The following is a 19,183-nucleotide window of genomic DNA, read 5'->3' as shown; positions in this document are numbered from 1 at the left end:
ACCCAAACCAGGAAGAGCTAAAACAGAGAAAGAAAATTATAGGCCAATCTCCCTAATGAATATTGATGCAAAAGTTTTAAATAAAATACGAACAAAAAGATTATAGCAATACATCACAAGGATCATACACTATGACCAGGTGGGATTTATACCAGGAATGCTGGGCTGGTTCAATATTAGGAAAACTATCAGCATAATTGACCATATCCGCAACAAACCCAACAGAAATCATATGATTATCTCAATAGATGCAGAAAAGACCTTTGACAAAATGCAACACCCATTCCTATTAAAAACACCAGAGAGCATAGGAATAAAAGCTTTCCTTAAAATGTTAAGTAATATTTATCTAAAGCCATGAGCAAGCATTATCTATAATGGGGATAAGCTAGAAGCCTTCCCAGTACAATTAGGGGTGAAGCAAGGATGCCCATTATTACCTCTTTTATTTAATATTGTACTAGAAATGCTAGCTATAGCAATAAGAGAAGAAAAGAAATTAAAGGAATTAGAATAGGAAATAAGGAAACAAAACTATCATTCTTTACAGATGATATGAAGTTATACTTAGAAAATCCCAGAGAATCAACTAAAAAGCTACTTGAAGTTGTTTATAACCTTAGAAAAGTTGCAGGATACAAAAAACCCCACATAAATCAACATTTTTTTCTATATATTAGCAACAAAGTCCAGCAACAACATATAGAAAGAGAAATTCTATTTAAAATAACTGGACAATATAAAATACTTGGGAGTCTATAACTGTATGACTAGAAATACAAAACACTTTTCAAACAAATAAAGTCAGATCTAAACAACTGGAAAAATATTAATTGCTCATGGGCAAACTGAGCCAATACAATAAAAATGACAATCCTACCTAAGTTAATATATTTGTTTAGTGCTATACCAATAAAACTATCAAAAATATTTTACAGATCTAGAAAAAATAATAACATAATTCATCTGGGAAAACAAAAGCTCAAGGATTTCACAGGAATAAAAAAATATGAAAGAAGGTGGTATAGCAGTACCAGATCTCAAACCGTATTATAAAGTGGTAATTATCAAAATAATCTGGTATTAAGAAATAGAGAGGTGGATTAGTGGAATAGAATAGGTAGAAATTACACTATAGTAAATAACTATAGTAATCTCATCTATGATAAATGAAAGATCCAAGTTTTTGGAACAAAAACTCATCATTTAACAAAAACTTCTGCGAAGACTGGAAAACAGTATGGCAGAAATTAGGTTTAGACCAACATCTCACACCATATACTAAAATAAGGTCAAAATGGGTACATGATTTACACATAAAGGATTATATCATAAGCAAATTAAGAGAGCATGGAATTGTTTATCTGTCAGATTTATGGGCAGAGGAAAAATTTAGGGTCACAGAAGATAGAGAAAGCAAAACAAAATATAAAAAAGGTCATTTTGATTATATAAAATTAAAAAGTTTCTGCACAAACAAAACTAATTTAACTAAAATTATAAGAAAAGCAGAAAACTCGGAAAGAATTTTTGAAATAAATATCTCTGATAAAGGCCTCATTTCTCAATTATATAGAGAACTGAGTCAAATTTATAAAAATACAAGTCTTTCCCCAGTTGGTAAATGGTCAAAGGATATGGAACATGCAGTTTTCAGACAAAGAAATCAAAGCTATCTATAATCATATGGAAAATGCTCTAGATCACTATTGATCATAGAAATGCAAATTTAAACAACTCTGAGGTATCACCTCACACCTATCAGAGTGGCAAATATGACAAAAAAGCAAAATATTGGATGTTGGAGGAGATATGAGAAAACTGGGACACTAATTCACTGTTGTTGGAGTTGTGAAAAGATCCAACCATTCTGGAGAGCAATTTGGAACTGTGCCCAAAGGGCTATAGAACTGTGCATACCCTTTAATCCAGTAATACCACTGCTTTGCTATATCCCAAAGACATCCCCAAAAAGAGAAAAAGACCTATTTACACAAAAATATTTATAGCAGCTCTTTTTGTGGTGGCTAAGAATTGGAAATCAGAGTAATGCCCATCAATTGAGGAATGGCTAAACAAGTTGTGGTATATGATGATGATGGAATATTATTGTGCTATAAGAAATGACAATCAGGCAACTGCAATATCAGAGGGATGAAGTGGTGAGTAACTACACCAGAGTTGTGACTGTGTGAGTGGAGAAAAGGAGAGATATGTGAAATGTGAAAAGGTGGAAACAATGGGACTTGGCAACAGATTGGGTCTGTGGGGTGAATGCAAGTGAGGACTCAAAGATAACACTTGGGTGTAGCAAGCCTGGGGAACTGGGAGGATGGTGGTCCCCTCAACAGAAATAGGGAAGATCAGGAGGGGGGAGGGTTTCGAGGAAAGAAAATGAGTTCACTTTTAGACATTTTAAATGTCTGTGGGACAATCAATTCAAGATATCCAGTAGGTAGTTGGCAATGTGAGAGGTTACAGCTGGATAAATAAATCTGAGAATCAGCGGCGTAGGTATCCTTTCTTCCTACCTGATTGAGTTTGGCTTGGCTTTGCATCTTTTTTGTTTTTTTTTTTGGTGGGGCAATTGGGGTTAAGTGACTTGCCCAGGGTCACACAGCTAGTAAGTGTCAAGTGTCTGAGGCCTGATTTGAACTCAGGTCCTCCTGAATCCAGGGCCAGTGCTCTATCCACTGCGCCACCTAGCTGCCCCTTGGCTTTGCATCTTAAGGACAAGGAAGAAAACCAAGAAAGCTGCATTGAACTTAGAGAACCTAATAGTTTCTTGCCACTCTATCTCAAGGCCGATTGTTTCCAGTAACTGAATTAAGGTTCGCCCCCCTCCCCTCTCTGTCTCCTTGCTTGCTTCCACACAGTAGGTCAAGGTTACACGTTCCTCTGTCTCCTTATTCAATTCCCTGAGCCTCATCCTTTTACAAAAACATGCCTCATGTTATTATTGCTATCTAATTTCTTCAAAATGTGCCATTCTTTTGCTTCCCTGAAAACCTCTCCACTTCAAGGCTTAACCCAACCAGAATTGGTTGGTATGTGTTACAGAAAAACTAGCTGAAAGCTGTGTTTAAAAAGCTCTCTTGCCTTAGGGTCAGGATAGATGCTTCTATGTAAATATCTACTGGACTAGCCAAATAAAGACCTTTTTGCTTTATCTCTGGTCCCCTGCTTACTTAACTGTCCTGTACTCACAAACCCAGTGGGATTGGCAAGTAATGACTCCTTAGGGTCAATTTCAAATTAATTTTACCACAGTTCCTTTGAGTTGAATTAAACTGCAATTTAAAATTCAAATCCTCCATTCCCCCATCATTAGGAGATTTTTCTAGAATTGTGTGCTCTTGGTTAGTAGGCTATCCTTGGCTAAATTTGAATTGATATGAATGATTTTAGCAGAATATACATTTTAAAAAACATTCTTCCTGTTAATGTGAATTCTCAATCTAATTCCCTGTTACCTTTTGCTTTGAAACCATTTAGGGAACCCTCAAATAAAATGTTTCTCATGTTCGCTGCTAGGAAGGAAGTAACATAGATTTCCCCATCATTACTTGTACATAGTATACACTAAATTAATATTGGTTAATTAAAATTATTTTGGTGACAGAATTGAGGGGCTGATCTGACCCTCTGTTCCGTATAGACTGAGCAAAAGTTATAGAGAGAATGTTTTTAGCTCCTGAGAATTTTAGAAACTAAGTAATGTAGCTGGGATACAATACCTGTTCTCTCATTGAAACTATTTTTAAAAGTTTAACCCACCACATTTAAAGAAACTAACACTTTGCATTATTTCACTGATCATTTGTTTACAAAAAGAATTTTAAAAACCCATAAAATTTAAATCCTTAAAGAAAAAAGAAACTAACACATATACAGTTTTGGGGAGCAGAGGTAGGACAGCAGAAAGAGCTGAAGGAGAAAGTGGTATATCTCACTAGTTAGAACTACTTGGACCACTTGTCACTGAGGGTTATGGGTTTGTATCTAAGTGACTTGCCCATGGTCACACAGCTAGTAAGTGTCAAGTGTCTGAGGCCAGATTTGAACTCAGGTCCTCCTGAATCCAGGGCCAGTGCTTTATCCACTGCACCACCTAGCTGCCCCAAGATTTTTTGTTTTGTTTTGTTTTGTTTTTGGTGAGGCAATTGAGGTTAAGTGACTTGCCCAGGGTCACACAGCTAGTAAGTGTCAAGTGTCTGAGGCCAGATTTGAACTCAGGTCCTCCTGAATCCAGGGCCAGTGCTTTATCTACTGCACCACCTAGCTGCCCCAAGATTTTGTTTTTGTTTTTGTTTTTTTTTTTGGTGAGGCAATTGAGGTTAAGTGACCTGCCCAGAGTCACACAGCTAGTAAGTATCAAGTGTCTGAGGCCAGATTTGAACTCAGGTCCTCCTGAGTCCAGGGGCGGTACTCTATCTACTTCGCCACCTAGCTGCCCCACTACACTTAGCATGCTTCTTTTCTTTATCATAGACAGCCTCATTCATTTTTTAAAAATTATATATTTATTTTTAGCATGTCTTTTCCTTTTTAAATTTTGAATTCCAGATTCTCTCACTCCTTCCCACCCGCTGAGAAGGCTAGCAAAATGATAACAGTTGTACTGTCCCAAGCTTTTTCATACTGCTTTTTCTTCCTTTTTTGGGGGGGTGAGGGGGGAGGAGAATCATTGGAGTTACTGTGTAATTTCTTTTTTTTTGGTCCAACCTTTTAATTTTATTTTTTTGTTGTTTATTTAGCATTTTATTTTTCACCAGTTACATGTAAAAACAATTTTAAACATCCATTTTTAAAACTTTGTGTTCCAAATGTTCTCCCTCCACCCCTCCCCTTATGAAAGCAACATGCTGCTATTTTCAGAGCTAGTTTTTGGGGTCTGCAAGTTTTCATTGCAATCCAGGGTGATATGATCTGGGGAGAGGTGTGGTCACCGATCTTCTGGTCTGCACTTCGGTCTTTACCCAGGAAGCATCCCTTTTCCTCTGCAGCAGCAAGTGCTAGCTCTCCTCTTGGCTCTGGAACTTTGACCAGGTCCCTTGCTCCCCTGTGGCTACCAACACTAGTGCAGCTGTCAAAAAGCAATCACAACCTCATGAGACTTATGTGAAAACCAGGTTTATTACAAGAGAAATGAACATGCATGGGAACCCAATGGGCTCAAAGGTTTTACAGAAGTTTACACTTTTATAATAGCAGGACAAAGGGAGGAGGGAATACCAGGAAGGGGTGTAACATGGGAGGGGAAACAGTGCATCAGAAGCAGAAGACACCAAAACCACTCCCCATGGGGAGGAACAGGATAATTCTTTTCCCTTAAGAACTACTAAATTATGAAGATAGGAGGGTCCTCTTATCCCTAGCAGCACAAGCAGTATCCCAGCCTAACAGACACCTGGTGCCTGTCTTGCCTCCCAAGGAGACACAGGGAGTCCAGCTTGGATTACAACAAATTATGTCAGCTCAGGGGGAACTTCATCCTTGACACAGTGAGGGCCTCCTGGTTTGAGTCCAGGGTTTCTGAAAAATATAGCAACTCAAGAAAACAAGTTCAGGGAATCCCCTTAACAACCCTTAACATTCCCTGCGTTGGTCAAAGGCAACCCCTGGGTAGGCTGATGACCAACAGAAAACACACTGGGTAAAACAGTACTGTGGTACTACCTAGAACAGCCCCACGTGGGACCAGAACCATTAACTAAGCATAGTACAAGCCATAGTAAGAATGACCAAAATTAGGGACTGATTCACAGGGGAAACATAATATCAAGATAACCAGTGTTTACCAACTCAGGAAGGAGGCGAGGAGGGGAGGAAGTTAAAATTGAGAACTCAAAACTATAAATAAAAATGTTTATTATTTTAAAAATAAAATAAAATAATTGATATAAAAAAAGATAATCAAGACAACATAGTACAGAGATACAGAAAACAAAAGCCAAAGGGTTGTACAATGGACAGTAATAACAAGAGACATTGTCTCCCTGCAATCCAGTACTTCTGCCCAATGACCATTTAATCAACACAGTGCCTCCTGGGTCTCAGACATCCCATGCAGTTCCTTGGGGCAGCCTGGAAAATGTCATGTCCTTGAGGGCACCCCTCCATTGCATTGCCCTTAACATTCCTCACTGCCGGGTAATTGTGACCAGGGCCTATGGTTGCTTGTGACTGATCAGAGCGATTCCTTGCCACCTTTGAACTGTGACCCAGAATTGCCAATCAGTACCAGCAAAGGATGCCCTGTAATCTCTTTGACCAATTGTCCAACATCGTTACTAGCTCTAGGCTGAGAGCTGTTGCAGCAGCAGCTGTTTTCACTACTGTTGCAGCTGCCTCCTAGGCCTACTGCTGGCACTGCTGCTTCATGCTCTGGGCTGTCTCTCACCCTAGTGTCACAGACCTGTCCTGCTGACCTAATTTATCTTGGGCTGGAAAAGTGTCTCACTCTGACCTTTGGTTGGCCCTGCTGCTCCACAATTTGATTTGAGGAGTTATTTTAAAGTTGTTTGGAGGCGAATGTTGGGAGAGTTCAGCTGGGTTGCTGCCTGTACTCTGCTATCATGGCTCTGATCCTACTTCATTCATTCTTAAATATGTTCCAAATAAGAGAGTGAATGAATTAACTTAAATCTATCCTCAACATTCAGAAAATAACCTAAATCAAATAGTTGTTAGGTTAGTAATACCATTTGTAGATGTGCAGATAACATTTTTACATTGGCTTGATTTGTTGTACCACGGGGTTGACAAGAGCGTTTATAAGTGCATTCTGTTCACAGACCAGTTAGCTCAGTTTTGTTCAGTGGTAGAGGCTGCTATATTTTAAAATTGATTTTTTTCCAGTTAAAAATGGGTTGCTATTTTCTTTTTTTTTTTTTTCAGGGCAATGAGGGTTAAGTGACTTGCCCAGGGTCACACAGCTAGTACGTGTTAAGTGTCTGAGGCCGCATTTGAACTCAGGTACTCCTGACTCCAGGGCTGGTGCTCTATCCACTGCGCCACCTAGCCGCCCCCTGCTATTTTCTTAATGGACAAAGGATAGTCCACCTCTCCAGAGAAGTGAGGTGGTGCTTTGTTTGCAATCTTATTCAAGGGAATATTCAACTTTTTTGTGGTATGGACAGGACATTTAAGAGAGCTTAGATGATGGGACAGAGGCAGCTAAAGCAGTGTTAGAGATTGAATGAAAGGCTAGGAGTTTTATGTGTACTCAAAGTGTTTTTATCATCATGCATATCTATGATCTCACCTTTCTTCCCCAGGAGATGGATGCACCTCATCATTTCCCCCGGGAGATTCCACATAATGAGAAACTCCTGTCCCTGAAGTATGAGGTAAGCATTCCCTTTGGGAATTTCAGATTTAACTACAAAGCTTCCCTTTACTCCCTACTCCATAATGGTAAATCATGTCTAAAGGTCTCTGCCTTCTTTTTTTTTTTTTTTTTTTTTGCAGGGCAATGGGGGTTAAGTGACTTGCCCAGGGTCACACAGCCAGTAAGTGTCTAAGGCCGGATTTGAACTCAGGAACTCCTGAATCCAGGGCCGGTGCTTTATCCACTGCGCCACCTAGCCACCCCTGGTCTCTGCCTTCTTTAAGGAGGCTCCTTGTAGTCCACCATCTTCCTGCTTAGAATAGCTACCAATATGGAACAGACTTTGTGCACCTGAAGAAAATAATGTGTATAGCCTTGCGAGGAAGTAAAACCTTGTAGTGGACCAACTCCAACTCAGTCCACTTGGGCATGTAGGGGTGGGTATGGGAACAACCCTGAAAAGCTGTTTCCAGGATTACCCATTTGCGGCTGGTGGGAAATTGTACCACATGTACCATTCTTGATGCTAACAAAGCTGATTTCTGGCCTTCTCACAAAGTTGAATCATCTGTTATCTCCCCATATCTGTTTGTTATTTTCCTGGGTTACTTGGAAAGGTGCCAACTTCAGAGAGGTCACATTGGGTCCCCATTGCTCTCTTTCTGTTTTATCAGATAGTGCCTGGGAATGTATCCCTCTGCCCCTGAGAAGCTAGCTATGACTTTTTCCCATCCCTGTTCCCTGTGGCTACTCTTTCTTTCCAGGTTTAGCCTAAAAAACTGAGGTTTTTAAGCAAATTGCTTTTTTCTTTACTGTTCCCTACAGAGTTTGGATTATGACAATAGTGAAAACCAGTTGTTCCTGGAAGAAGAGAGAAGAATAAACCACACAGTGAGTTTGGGTTCAAGAGTTGGGTGGGCCAAGAAGCTGACTAGCACCTAGATAGACTAATGAACCTGAAATAGAATCCATCCATCACATAACAGCAGAGAGGGGGCATTCTGGGGCATGGAATCTCATCTGTCCTTGAGTTATTTTTCAGATCTTATATCAGATTACCTTCACACTGTTTCCTTGTCTGTACAATAGTGGGACTTCCAGCATTCTTCATAGTCATGTTTCTAAGTTCTGAAGCTATTGGCATTCTCACATATTCTGTTCTCAATAGCATAGTCCTTTGCGGGATGGAAAATTTGATCTTCCTGCAGAAACAATGAGCATAGTGTTTTCTGTCTTAAGCACCAAAATAAAAATATGTGGCCAGTTTGGGTGTAGCATCATTTTCAAAGGGAGGACAAACAGAAAAACTCTTCTGCCATAGATTTATCTAGAAAAGTCAGATGAGATGAACTACAATAATTTTGCATTCATTGGGATGAATGTTTATAAGATGACAATATACATTCCTGTAGGTGCAATGACCCAGCCAGAGCCTGCTGTGTTTCTTTGTTGAGATAGGTATTTATGGCAGGCTGCTTTCCAAATGTGGCTCTGAAAATAATCGTCCAAAGCATACTGTGAATAATCTCTCACTCATAGGATTGGGGTTCAGGGATAAGCTTCATTTGGGGTTGTCAGTGGCATTTGTCTCAAAGTAGCCTCTACTAGAATTACATTTCTGCAGGGGGGGGGGTTCCCCATCACTGCCTAATTCTGATAGTTATCTTTCTTCTGCACAGGCTTTCCGGACTGTAGAGATCAAACGCTGGGTCATCTGTGCCATGATCGGAATTCTGACTGGCTTAGTTGCCTGCTTCATTGACATCGTGGTGGAGAACTTGGCAGGACTGAAATACCGAGTAGTAAAAGACAGTATCCTTTGGCTCTGGTTGTCCGGTAGTGTGTGCGGGATGCAGGGGATGAGGAGGGCAAAGTGGCGAGAGCTTCTTCGAATTTAGGAAATCCTGGTCTAACCCGAATTTGAGGGCTCCCATGGATGTGCAGCAAGCGATAGTTGTGTGCAGGCCTGTATGATCAGTCAGTGTCTGTTGAGCGCCTGCAGGGCATCCTCCACGGGGAGCCTCAAAATATATAGGCTATTTGGGGATTGTATGTAATCTAGCTAGAGTACAAATCTACCATGGTCTTCTAGTATTTTACTGTTTAGACAGCTCAGAAAACTTGATGGTCACTGTTGGCGTCTTCTCTGGTCTTCAGAAACCACGCCCCCACCCCCAGGAGAACAGTTTGGAAGCTTTTCATTGACTTGATTAATCACAAAGTCAGGACCTGGGGGAGGAGAGGGGTTGTCAAATGAGGTGAGTCTGTGCATGTGTTGTTTACCAGACAGTGCTGAAGGGAAGTGGATCTTGTCCAGACAGTGACATTGCCAATTCTCTTAACTAGTCCTCCAGATATTGACAAGTTTACAGAAAAGGGGGGTTTGTCTTTCTCCCTGTTACTCTGGGCAACACTGAATTCGGCCTTTGTGATCGTCGGCTCCGTGATTGTTGCCTTTATAGAGGTATGGTTTAAAAAGTACACCGAGCTAGCCTGGGATCTCTGCCCACGCCTACTTTAGGTGAGACTGGGAAGGCTCCAGGGCCAATGGGTAGATGATAATAAGTTAGCATTAGTGGAGAGGCAGTGTGGTCTAGTGGACAATGTGCTAAGCAAGGGGTGAGGAAGCCCTCAGTCTACATCCTTCCTCTGCCACTTCTTAGCTCCACAAACATTGGCAAATTATTGAGCCCTAAGATTTGTCTGCCATGGCATCTACAGGCTTCAGGCTGCATGGGTGGAAGGGGTTCCCACACTAGAATTTCCCTATTCTGACAGAATCACAGATCCTTCACATAGGAGCTTCTGAGTGTTTTTAGAATGGAAAAAGTTCTCCTTAGTGAGGAGATAAGCCCTTGAAAGTCTTTAATCCTCTTTCTCCAAGGAACTCCATGTACTTACTTCCCGTTATTCTGGTGATGTGCCCCTTCCCACCAATGTACTTTGTGTCTACTTTGTGTTTGCTTATTTACGTATGTGTCTTCTTGGATAGAATGCAAATTCCTTGAGGGCTGGAATGGTTTCATTTTTGTCTTTGTTCCCCGGCATATAGTGGGCACTTAATAAACGTTTGTTTATTGATGTTTTTCTGAACTACAGAGGAACAAACATGATTCCCATTTCACAAATGGGAAAACTGAGGAACCAAGGGGTTAAGTGACTGCCCTTGTTAGTGGCAGGATGAAGACTGGAAGCTGTGCTTCATGGCTCCGTTTTAAGTGCTTTCACCACTTAATTACATACCCCTGGCAATTAATCTTAGTATTTAGCTTTTTCAAGTTAAGTATTTGTTCATTTAATAACATTTATTAGGCCTGCTATATACCACATGCTGTGCTAGTCAGTGAGGGATGAGAGTGAGGTATACAAATAACTGCAGAATTCTCTGAGACTCCCGTTTATACCCTGGAAATGCCAAACTGAGCATTACCTCAAAGAGATTACATTCTAGTAATTTACTATTCTAATGACATTCAGACCCTAGTTCTTATAAAGCCAGTATCTTTTCCCCTGTTATTTAGGCAGCAGTTTTGCTCTCTTGGGTTAACCACGAGTTAAAACATTTCACAGATTTTGGTGATCCTACTCTGGTTTCATTTGGGTCAACCAGTTCTTTTGTTGGAAATACTCCTTATGCAATTTCTTCTTTTCTTGAAGCCTGTTGCTGCTGGCAGTGGAATTCCCCAGATTAAATGCTTCCTCAATGGTGTCAAGATTCCTCATGTGGTTCGACTCAAGGTAAAGTGCCTAGAGGTGGTTGGTTTTACCAGTCTTCTGGGATGTGTGGAGTAGGGGTTTTGGTTGCTTTATTAAAAGTAATACCTTTTGTGGAAAGGCTCTCACACAGAATACCAAGTTTTTGATATTTGAGAATCCACACTGGAGCCTTTTGAATATAACTAATCTAGCAAGGGTTTCACACAGGATGACCTTGGCATGGCCTAAGGAAAGAACTTGATTCACTTTATACGTTATGCTGTTTCCTTTCTGAACAGGAAATTTCCTTACCTTATATCTCTAAATGCATACATCAATAAAATAGAGAAAGGGCAGATAAATGAATTGTGCGAGCAACTAAAACAAACTAGAAAAAGAACATAATAACAATCTCCAATTAAAACAACAAAGTGAAAATCCTGAAATTTCATGGAGAGATTAATACTGTATAAAGTATTAGTAAAATAAAAATAAGTAAAGAAAGAGAAAAAATTAATACCTTTGAATTAGGGCAGCCCATGATTCTACCCATAGGCCTCCTCTTTAGTCTATATTCCTTATCCTCTGAGATAACCCTGAAGAGTGAGGCGTCTTCCTTGGCTTTTCCCTTCCATTATCAGCCAAGGAGACAGGAACATGTTCCATTATGCTTATTTAAGTACAGCCTTTAAAAGGTCGAGTTTCCCTAAAGAACCTGTCAGACCGAGGTTATAGAATTCCTTATGACTAAAGGAATCATGGCTCAAATTGGTCACATTCTGTTAAAGCAAATGCCACTTCAGACTTTTGAGGCTTGGCAAAGGACCCACTTATTTTGCATATGAATGAAAATGAACCGTTTCCTTTCTTCTCATTGCTGTTCCAGTCAACAAAAAGACTGCTCCTAGTCCAGGGTGTTCTATCAGTGTTTAAGAACGATGCTATGAGCGCAATGTATAACCTACATTAGATTGCTTGCTGGCATGTAATTGGAAAAATAAAATAAAATTCTAAGGAGAAAAAAAAAAAAGAACAATGCTATTGGGGTAGAGACTTTAATTGGATTTACCAGATGGCTCTTTGGGATCAGCCAGGATGGGGGGTTTCAACATAAGATTGTCCCTGTCTTACATGTCTCCTGATTAGGTTCTATACCTGTGTCATTTAAGATTCTAAATGTGGATTCTAATCTGTTCCCCCAGTTTTGGGGGAAACTGACTAAAATCACTGATAAAACGAGTTTAGGTTTTTAAGGGTTTATTGAAAAAATAGAAAGAGAAAGATTGAGAACAGAATTCCAACAGCCTGGCATTCCTATCTTTCCTCAAATTTCCTGTGAAGTCCTCTGCCGCCACCACCACCATCAAGTCAGGAACCCAAAAGAAAGAGCGCTCTCCGCGCAGGCCCTCTTTCCTCCTTCCTGTCTCCTCCCAGAAAATAGGAGGGTCCTCAAGTTGATTGGCTGGTAGCCTTGATAGACAGCACCCATGAGCAAACGTCACTTCCTGATGCCAAGGAAAAGCCACATGGCCTTGCTCTCTGAGGCATTTTCCTCATGGTGAAGCTTTCCTATAGTAAGTCTCCAGTAGGTGGCATCATTCCAATCATTACATACCTGAGTAGAAAGGTTGGGGAGAGTCTAGGAGAACACCTGGATAGCCATATATATTTATTGAACATCTATTTTGTGCCTTATACCTGTATTGAGGACTATGAAAGAATGATTTTTTAATTCAAAAAATGTATTGTATATCTAATGTGGATTAAACTCCTTAGTATAGTGGGGATTAAGACTTTGTAACAAGGCATAGAATTTAAGCTCTCTATTAGAAAATAAATATTAATGTGGAAAGTGAGAGAATACCATAGGTGTTTAGAGTGGGCCAGAGGACCAGGGAAGGTTTCACGGGAAAGGCGGGGAGTGGGTCTTGAACCAGGCTTTGAAAGTAGTTTAGAACTTTCCATACATAGAGAAGAGGATAAAGGGCTAGTCAGAAAAGAGAAAGTATGAACAGAGGCATAGAGACAAGAATGAGCATGTACAGAAGGTAGCCAGGAGAATAGCATGGCGATAGGAGAGGGTCCCTTGGAGAGTAAAGGGAATTCAGGTTGGGATCGGATTGTGAAGGGCCCACCATGGTAGGACCTTGTACTACAGCTCATATAGATAGTGGGAAATGATGAAGGGTTGTGAATGGGGAAGTGATTTATCGAAAATGATGTTTTTAGGACAATCATCCTGTAGTGGTATCCAAGATTTGAACTGGGGACAGCCCAGAGGCAGAATATTTTCTGCAATAATCCAGAAGAAGGATAGGATTACATCTAGATCTGGAAGGTGGGGCCTTAGAGCCCATTTAGTCCAACCCCCTCCATTCTACAGATGAGTAAAATGAAGCTTAGAGAGGTGAAGTGGCTTGTCCAGGGTCACACAGGTAGTAAGTGCCAGAGGCAGGATTTGAACCCAAGTCATCTGACTCCAAAACCAGCACTTTTTGGATTGAAAATGCTTGGACTAGAGTAGAGCCAGTTAGATTGAAAAAGAAGAGAGTTGAATGCAAGAGACATTGTGGGGGCAGCTAGGTGGTGCAGTGGATAGAGCACTGGCCCTGGATTCAGGAGGACCTGAGTTCAAATCCGGCCTCAGACATTTTACACTTACTAGCTGTGTGACCCTGGGCAAGTCACTTAACCCTCATTGCCCCACACACACAAAAAAGAGAAAAAGAGACATTATGGAGGAAGAATCAGCTGACTCTGGTGACCAGATATGAGTCAGACAAAATGGAGCATAGTCGCCATCTTCCCAGAGAGACTAAGAACAGGATTAAGTGCTAAATGATGTTGTTCAAGCCTTGAGTGCAATTAAATTTCAGAAGAGGAAGAAATCAGGGTAGGCTGAAGTCCTTGCAGGAAAGTTACTGAAGAAGATGGGAATGGAGCTTAGATGTTGAAGGAAACCCCTTTATCTGAATCTTTTTTTGATCTGTCTTCCCAATCAGGAGAAGTAAATTACTTCTTTAATGGTGCTTGACCAATGGGGGTGTTTATTCAGCTCTAGTTAATTTGGATTGAATTAACTTTTTTTTTTCCTTTCTACTTAATGATGTTCTCTTTCTATTTTAGACATTGGCGATTAAAGTATGTGGTGTCATTTTATCTGTGGTTGGAGGGCTGGCTGTTGGAAAGGTAAAGGAATATTTAGAAGAATAAATATGAATATTGTTCTGTTGTGTAATTTTGTTACCCCTCTAAGAGCCACTTAAAGGCATTATGTATCTAAAACTCAGTTCCTGTCCTCAACTCTGTGCTCCTCTGTGTTATAAATATGAATATTGTTCTGTTGTGTAATTTTGTTACCCCTCTAAGAGCCACTCAAAGGCATTATGTATCTAAAACTCAGTTCCTGTCCTCAACTCTGTGCTCCTCTGTGTTGTAGGAAGGACCAATGATTCACTCTGGAGCTGTGATTGCAGCTGGTATTTCTCAAGGAAGATCAACCTCACTGAAGAAAGACTTCAAGGTGAGCAGCTCACCTATAATCTAAAATGCAAAATGAAGGAGCAGGAGATTAGCATTATGTTTAATAGGGATCCCATGGGCTGGCAGAATTGGTAGGGACCTCAGAATTATTTCTTACATCTTATTTTTTTTGGTGAGGCAATTGGGGTTAAGTGACTTGTCTAGGGTCACACAGCTAGTAAGTGTTAAGTGTCTGAGGCCATATTTGAACTCAGCTCCTCCTGACTTCAGGGCTGGTGCTCTATCCACTGCGCCACCTAGCTGCCTCACTCAGAATTATTTCTAATCCAGTATCTCCAATAGATAGTCATCCAGCTTCTGCTTGAACACTAATAATAGTAGCTAACTACCCCCATGAGGTGGTATAATCCATTGTTAATTCAACTCATATAAAATCCGCTTTGTTGTAATGTCTACCCATTGATTCTAATTCTATTCTTTTAAGCCATAATGATCCACTTATCCTATATGAGGAAAAAGAGTGATCCTATGCTGCTCCACCCTATTTCTTCCATTGGCTAAATATCCCCAATTCATTCAGTTGTTCTTTGTGACATTGTTTTCAAATCCCTCAGCATCCTGGTCTGTCACCTAGTTGACTTCTGGTTTTTTCAGTGTCCCCCTTGGGAGGCTCTATTTATACCTTTTTATTGGTTTCCAAAGAAAAACAGTAGTCTTCCTTAAATCCGAATGGAAATGAATCATTTTGTGAAGTAACTTTGGTTGTCAAAATGTGAAGGATTGAAAAGTTGATTGGTGTATATCATATAGGAGAATTAGGTATGTAGGTATAGGCTTTCAGTGTCAGTTTTATTGGAGCAGTGTTTATCCTGCCTTGGCAGTGACCTTGTTACTGCTATAGAACCTTAGATTGCCAGGCCCAGTAAGTGCTAGATGGTGCTCCAGCAAAGTGGGACTTGTCTCCCAGTCTTTGGCTCTTTTTCTTCTGTCTTCAGCCTTGCTCATGCCTCCTCTAACTTAAGAACACCTTATTTGACCCTTCGATCCCCTCAAGATTATAATCTTATTTGTCTCTTCCCCTTCCCTGCCAGACTTCTAGAAAGAATGGCTTGTCCATATTGGCCCCATTTCCTTGTACCTCAGCCCAATGCAATCTAGCTTCTGTCCCTACCCTTCCATAGAAATGGCTGTTTCAGAGGTTGCCAGTGACTAATTATTGTCTAATTATGACTGATCTAATTAGGAAATCTGGTGACCTTTTCTCAGTCATCAGCTTCCTTAACTTTTCAGGGGCATTTTTTAAAAACCATACTGTTTCCTTGATGTTTTCTTTTTCTTTCTGTAACACTTTAATCTCTTTTGGTTCCCCAACTACTTCTTGGTTTATTTCTTCTTCTTTCCTCACATTCTGATTGTCCCTTCCTCACCTTCATCCTGCCCCTTAAGTGTAGGTGACCACCAACGTTCTATCAGATTTTTTTTCCTCTCTCCTCCCCTCCTCGATAGCCTTATTTCCTCCCTGGGTTTCAGTGATCATATTTATAATACCACACACACACACACACAAACACACATACACACACACACTCCCTGTAAATCTTAGCTATCAAAGATGGTCCAAACATTTTGGAAAACAGTTTGGAATTAAGCTAAGAAAGTGGCTAAAAATACCTATACCCTTTGACCCAGTGATCTCACTGCTAAACAGGTATCTTAAGTAGTAATTAAAAAACTGTCTCATTTGCATACAGATATTATTGTTGAATCATTTCAGTCATGTGACTCTATATATAGACTCCATTCAGGGTTTTCTTGACAAAGGTGCTGGAGTTGTTTGCCATTTCCTTCTCCAGTTCATTTTACAGATGAGGAGACAGAGGCAAACAGGGTTAAGTGACTTGTCCAGGGTCACACAGCTAGTAAGTGTCTGAGACTAGATTTGAACTCAGGAAGATGAGTCTTCCTGACTCAAGTCCCAGCACTCAACTTCACCACCTAACTTCCCAAAATACTTATAGCTCCATTTTTTATAGTATCAAAGATCTGGAAACAAAATAATTGTCCTTTGGGGAATGGCTAAACAGATTGTGGTTTATGAATTTAATAGAATAATATTGTACTTCCAAGAGACAACAAATATGAATATAGAAAAATATGGGAAGACTTAGGAAACGATGCAAAGTAAAGCAAGCAGAACTGGGAAAACAATATACACAATGACCACAACAATGTAAATTGAAAGAACAACCACAAAACAATTGAAACTAAATACTGTTAACTTATGATAAAGTTTGACTACAAAGAAGAAAAATAAGAAGGTACCTTCCACTTTCTTTGCAGATGTTTATTACTTTAAAAAAAAGTGAAGCATTTGGGGGTAGTGATCTGATTTTGACTTATGCCACTTAGAAATGGGAAAATGCCTGGTAAAGCAAATGACCACCAGCCTAGAATCACTTTGTGGAAGGCCCACCCCTCTTTTTTTTTGTTTGTTTTTTTTGTTTTTTGGTGAGGCAATTGGGGTTAAGTGACTTGCCCAGGGTCACACAGCCAGTAAGTGTCTAAGGCCGGATCCGAACTCAGGTACTCCTGAATCCAGGGCCGGTGCTTATCCACTGTGCCATCTAGCTGCCCCCCACCCCTCTTTTAAAAAGGCCCAGGCATAGATAGAGTACTTCACAGTCAGTACTGAGTGTTTATTTCTGAAATTTTCAAGAAACTGACTGGGTGAGGTAGCAGGTAGGGACTCTTTGGCTACCTTGCCTTTCCTTGTTTGCCTGAGAGGGCTGCTCTAAGAAAACCTGAAGAGATAATCTATAACCTTTTCCCTATTATGTCAGATCTTTGAATACTTCCGAAGAGACACAGAGAAGCGAGACTTTGTTTCAGCTGGAGCAGCAGCTGGTGTCTCAGCTGCTTTTGGAGCCCCTGTAGGTAAGATTCTCTATCTTTGGTTCAAATCCTTTTGTTTAGTCCCTGTCACATCCTAGATATGTCATGCATTGTGGATAGCCAAATGGTCTTCTGTCAGTGACCCCCAGAAACTTCTCCTTGGTGAAGTACATTGTGATGTGGAAAACCCATTCCTGTGTACCACTTACTTACATGGTAGAAGTCAACAATATTTTAAAATTGGGAGGGAGGGGAGGGAGGGGAGGGAGAGGAGGGAGGGAGAAAAATTCGAAACTAGAAATCTTATAAAAACAAATGTTGAAAACTATCTCTACATGTAACTGGAAAATAATAAAATACTTTTATAATTAAAAAAAAGAATATTTTAAAATTAGTTGTTCCATGCATATTGGGTTCCCTTCCTTCCTTTCTCTATCTTTGACAAGAAATCAGAAATTTTACAAAAAACTAGATGCTGTAATTTATCCTTTTTATATCTTGTTTATGCCTAGTTGTTTGCATATTTCCTCCAGTAGAATGTTGAGCGTCTTGAGAGCAAGAACCTCCTTTTGTCTTTTTTTTCCTATTCCCAGCACTTAGAATAGTGCCTGCTACATGGTAGGCACTTGATAAATGTCTTTTGACCTGACTTCATGTGACCCTATTCTCCAGAGCCCTCAGTGAGGGAAGCCTGGACAAATTGATGGGCCTTTTCCCATCGGTCAGTTTTTGTCCATTTCCCTGTCTTCAGTGTTATTTGGGAAATATTCTATATAGCACACTCCTTGGGTCTGAGCCAGAAAATTGCAGTAGATCTTAGAATTCCCTTGGAATTTGTTGCCTTAACAATAGCCACCTCCACTGGGGTCTGCCCAAGGAATTAGGAGATTTTTGTTCTTGCAGGGGGTGTCCTGTTCAGCTTGGAAGAAGGTGCTTCCTTCTGGAATCAGTTCCTGACATGGAGAATTGTAAGTGAAATAGATTCTGTGGAAGCCCAGGGTTCCCTTGGATTATTGGGCTTCTTTTTCATTTCCAACAAGACAAGTACGCCTTTTACAGAGTGCCTTAAGAAGTGTTTCTTGGTGCTTCCTTTTTTTGAGGAACCTTTTGTCTTCAGCGGTTGTTGTGGGTTAATTTATGAGCATTTTCACTCCTGCTTTGGTTCCATAAACTGATGTCCCTTGTTACCACAGATTTCTGGGAGAAACAAATGAGGATGTACTTGGCTTATTGTCAGTTGGTGGGAGTACCCTGAATGTGTCCATTAACTATACAGGGCTCCACTTACTGTGTCATTTAACTTTTAAAATAGAGTTGTCTATTTTCTCATCAGGCTTCAACATTGTTTGCTTTCTAGTCAGTTGCTGCAACCTTCATATTTCTTCTTCTCATTCCTATGACTATATCATGCCTCTCCTTAAGTAACTTTTGTTACTCTTCGGATCAGGTAGAAGAACCACAGTTTGCTTCAGGGTCCTTCAGCAGCCCACCTTGAACTCTTTCCTCCCATTTGCCCATGCTGTCTTTCTTCTGCTTTCCAGGACTTGGTATACCCTTCATTTGGCTTTCACATACTTCTTTCTGAGCCTTCTCTCAGAGAGAAAGCACCTCTGTGCTCAACTCCCTAAGACCCTTCTCCTTGTTCCTTTGGATAGCTTCTGAAGCACCAGCTCTAAGACGCCTCCCCTGACCTGAAGAGAAGTGCCAAAATTTCTTGTGACCTCACCCTGTTTAAACTGGCAACTCCTGGGACTCACTTTCTTCCTGATCTTATCCACT

The 19,183-nt window shown here is 40.4% G+C and overlaps 1 protein-coding gene across 2 annotated transcripts in view; it reads left to right on the top strand.

Moving 5' to 3' along the window:
* CLCN7 (chloride voltage-gated channel 7) overlaps positions 1–19,183 on the top strand; it is a 63,015-nt gene that overhangs the window by 25,658 nt on the left and 18,174 nt on the right. For both annotated transcript variants that reach the window (XM_043975307.1, XM_043975306.1), the window contains 9 exons: positions 7,281–7,352; positions 8,159–8,224; positions 9,013–9,145; positions 9,688–9,797; positions 10,991–11,071; positions 14,156–14,218; positions 14,469–14,552; positions 17,353–17,446; positions 18,308–18,372. In XM_043975307.1, the coding sequence (XP_043831242.1) occupies positions 7,281–7,352; positions 8,159–8,224; positions 9,013–9,145; positions 9,688–9,797; positions 10,991–11,071; positions 14,156–14,218; positions 14,469–14,552; positions 17,353–17,446; positions 18,308–18,372 (768 nt within the window). The remainder of the gene's footprint in view (positions 1–7,280; positions 7,353–8,158; positions 8,225–9,012; positions 9,146–9,687; positions 9,798–10,990; positions 11,072–14,155; positions 14,219–14,468; positions 14,553–17,352; positions 17,447–18,307; positions 18,373–19,183) is intronic.

This window comes from Dromiciops gliroides, chromosome 1 (genome assembly GCF_019393635.1).
Source record: "Dromiciops gliroides isolate mDroGli1 chromosome 1, mDroGli1.pri, whole genome shotgun sequence".
NCBI classification, from domain to species: domain Eukaryota; kingdom Metazoa; phylum Chordata; class Mammalia; order Microbiotheria; family Microbiotheriidae; genus Dromiciops; species Dromiciops gliroides.
The sequence above is the reverse complement of the archived record's forward strand: the minus strand, read 5'-3'. Positions and strand labels throughout refer to the sequence as shown.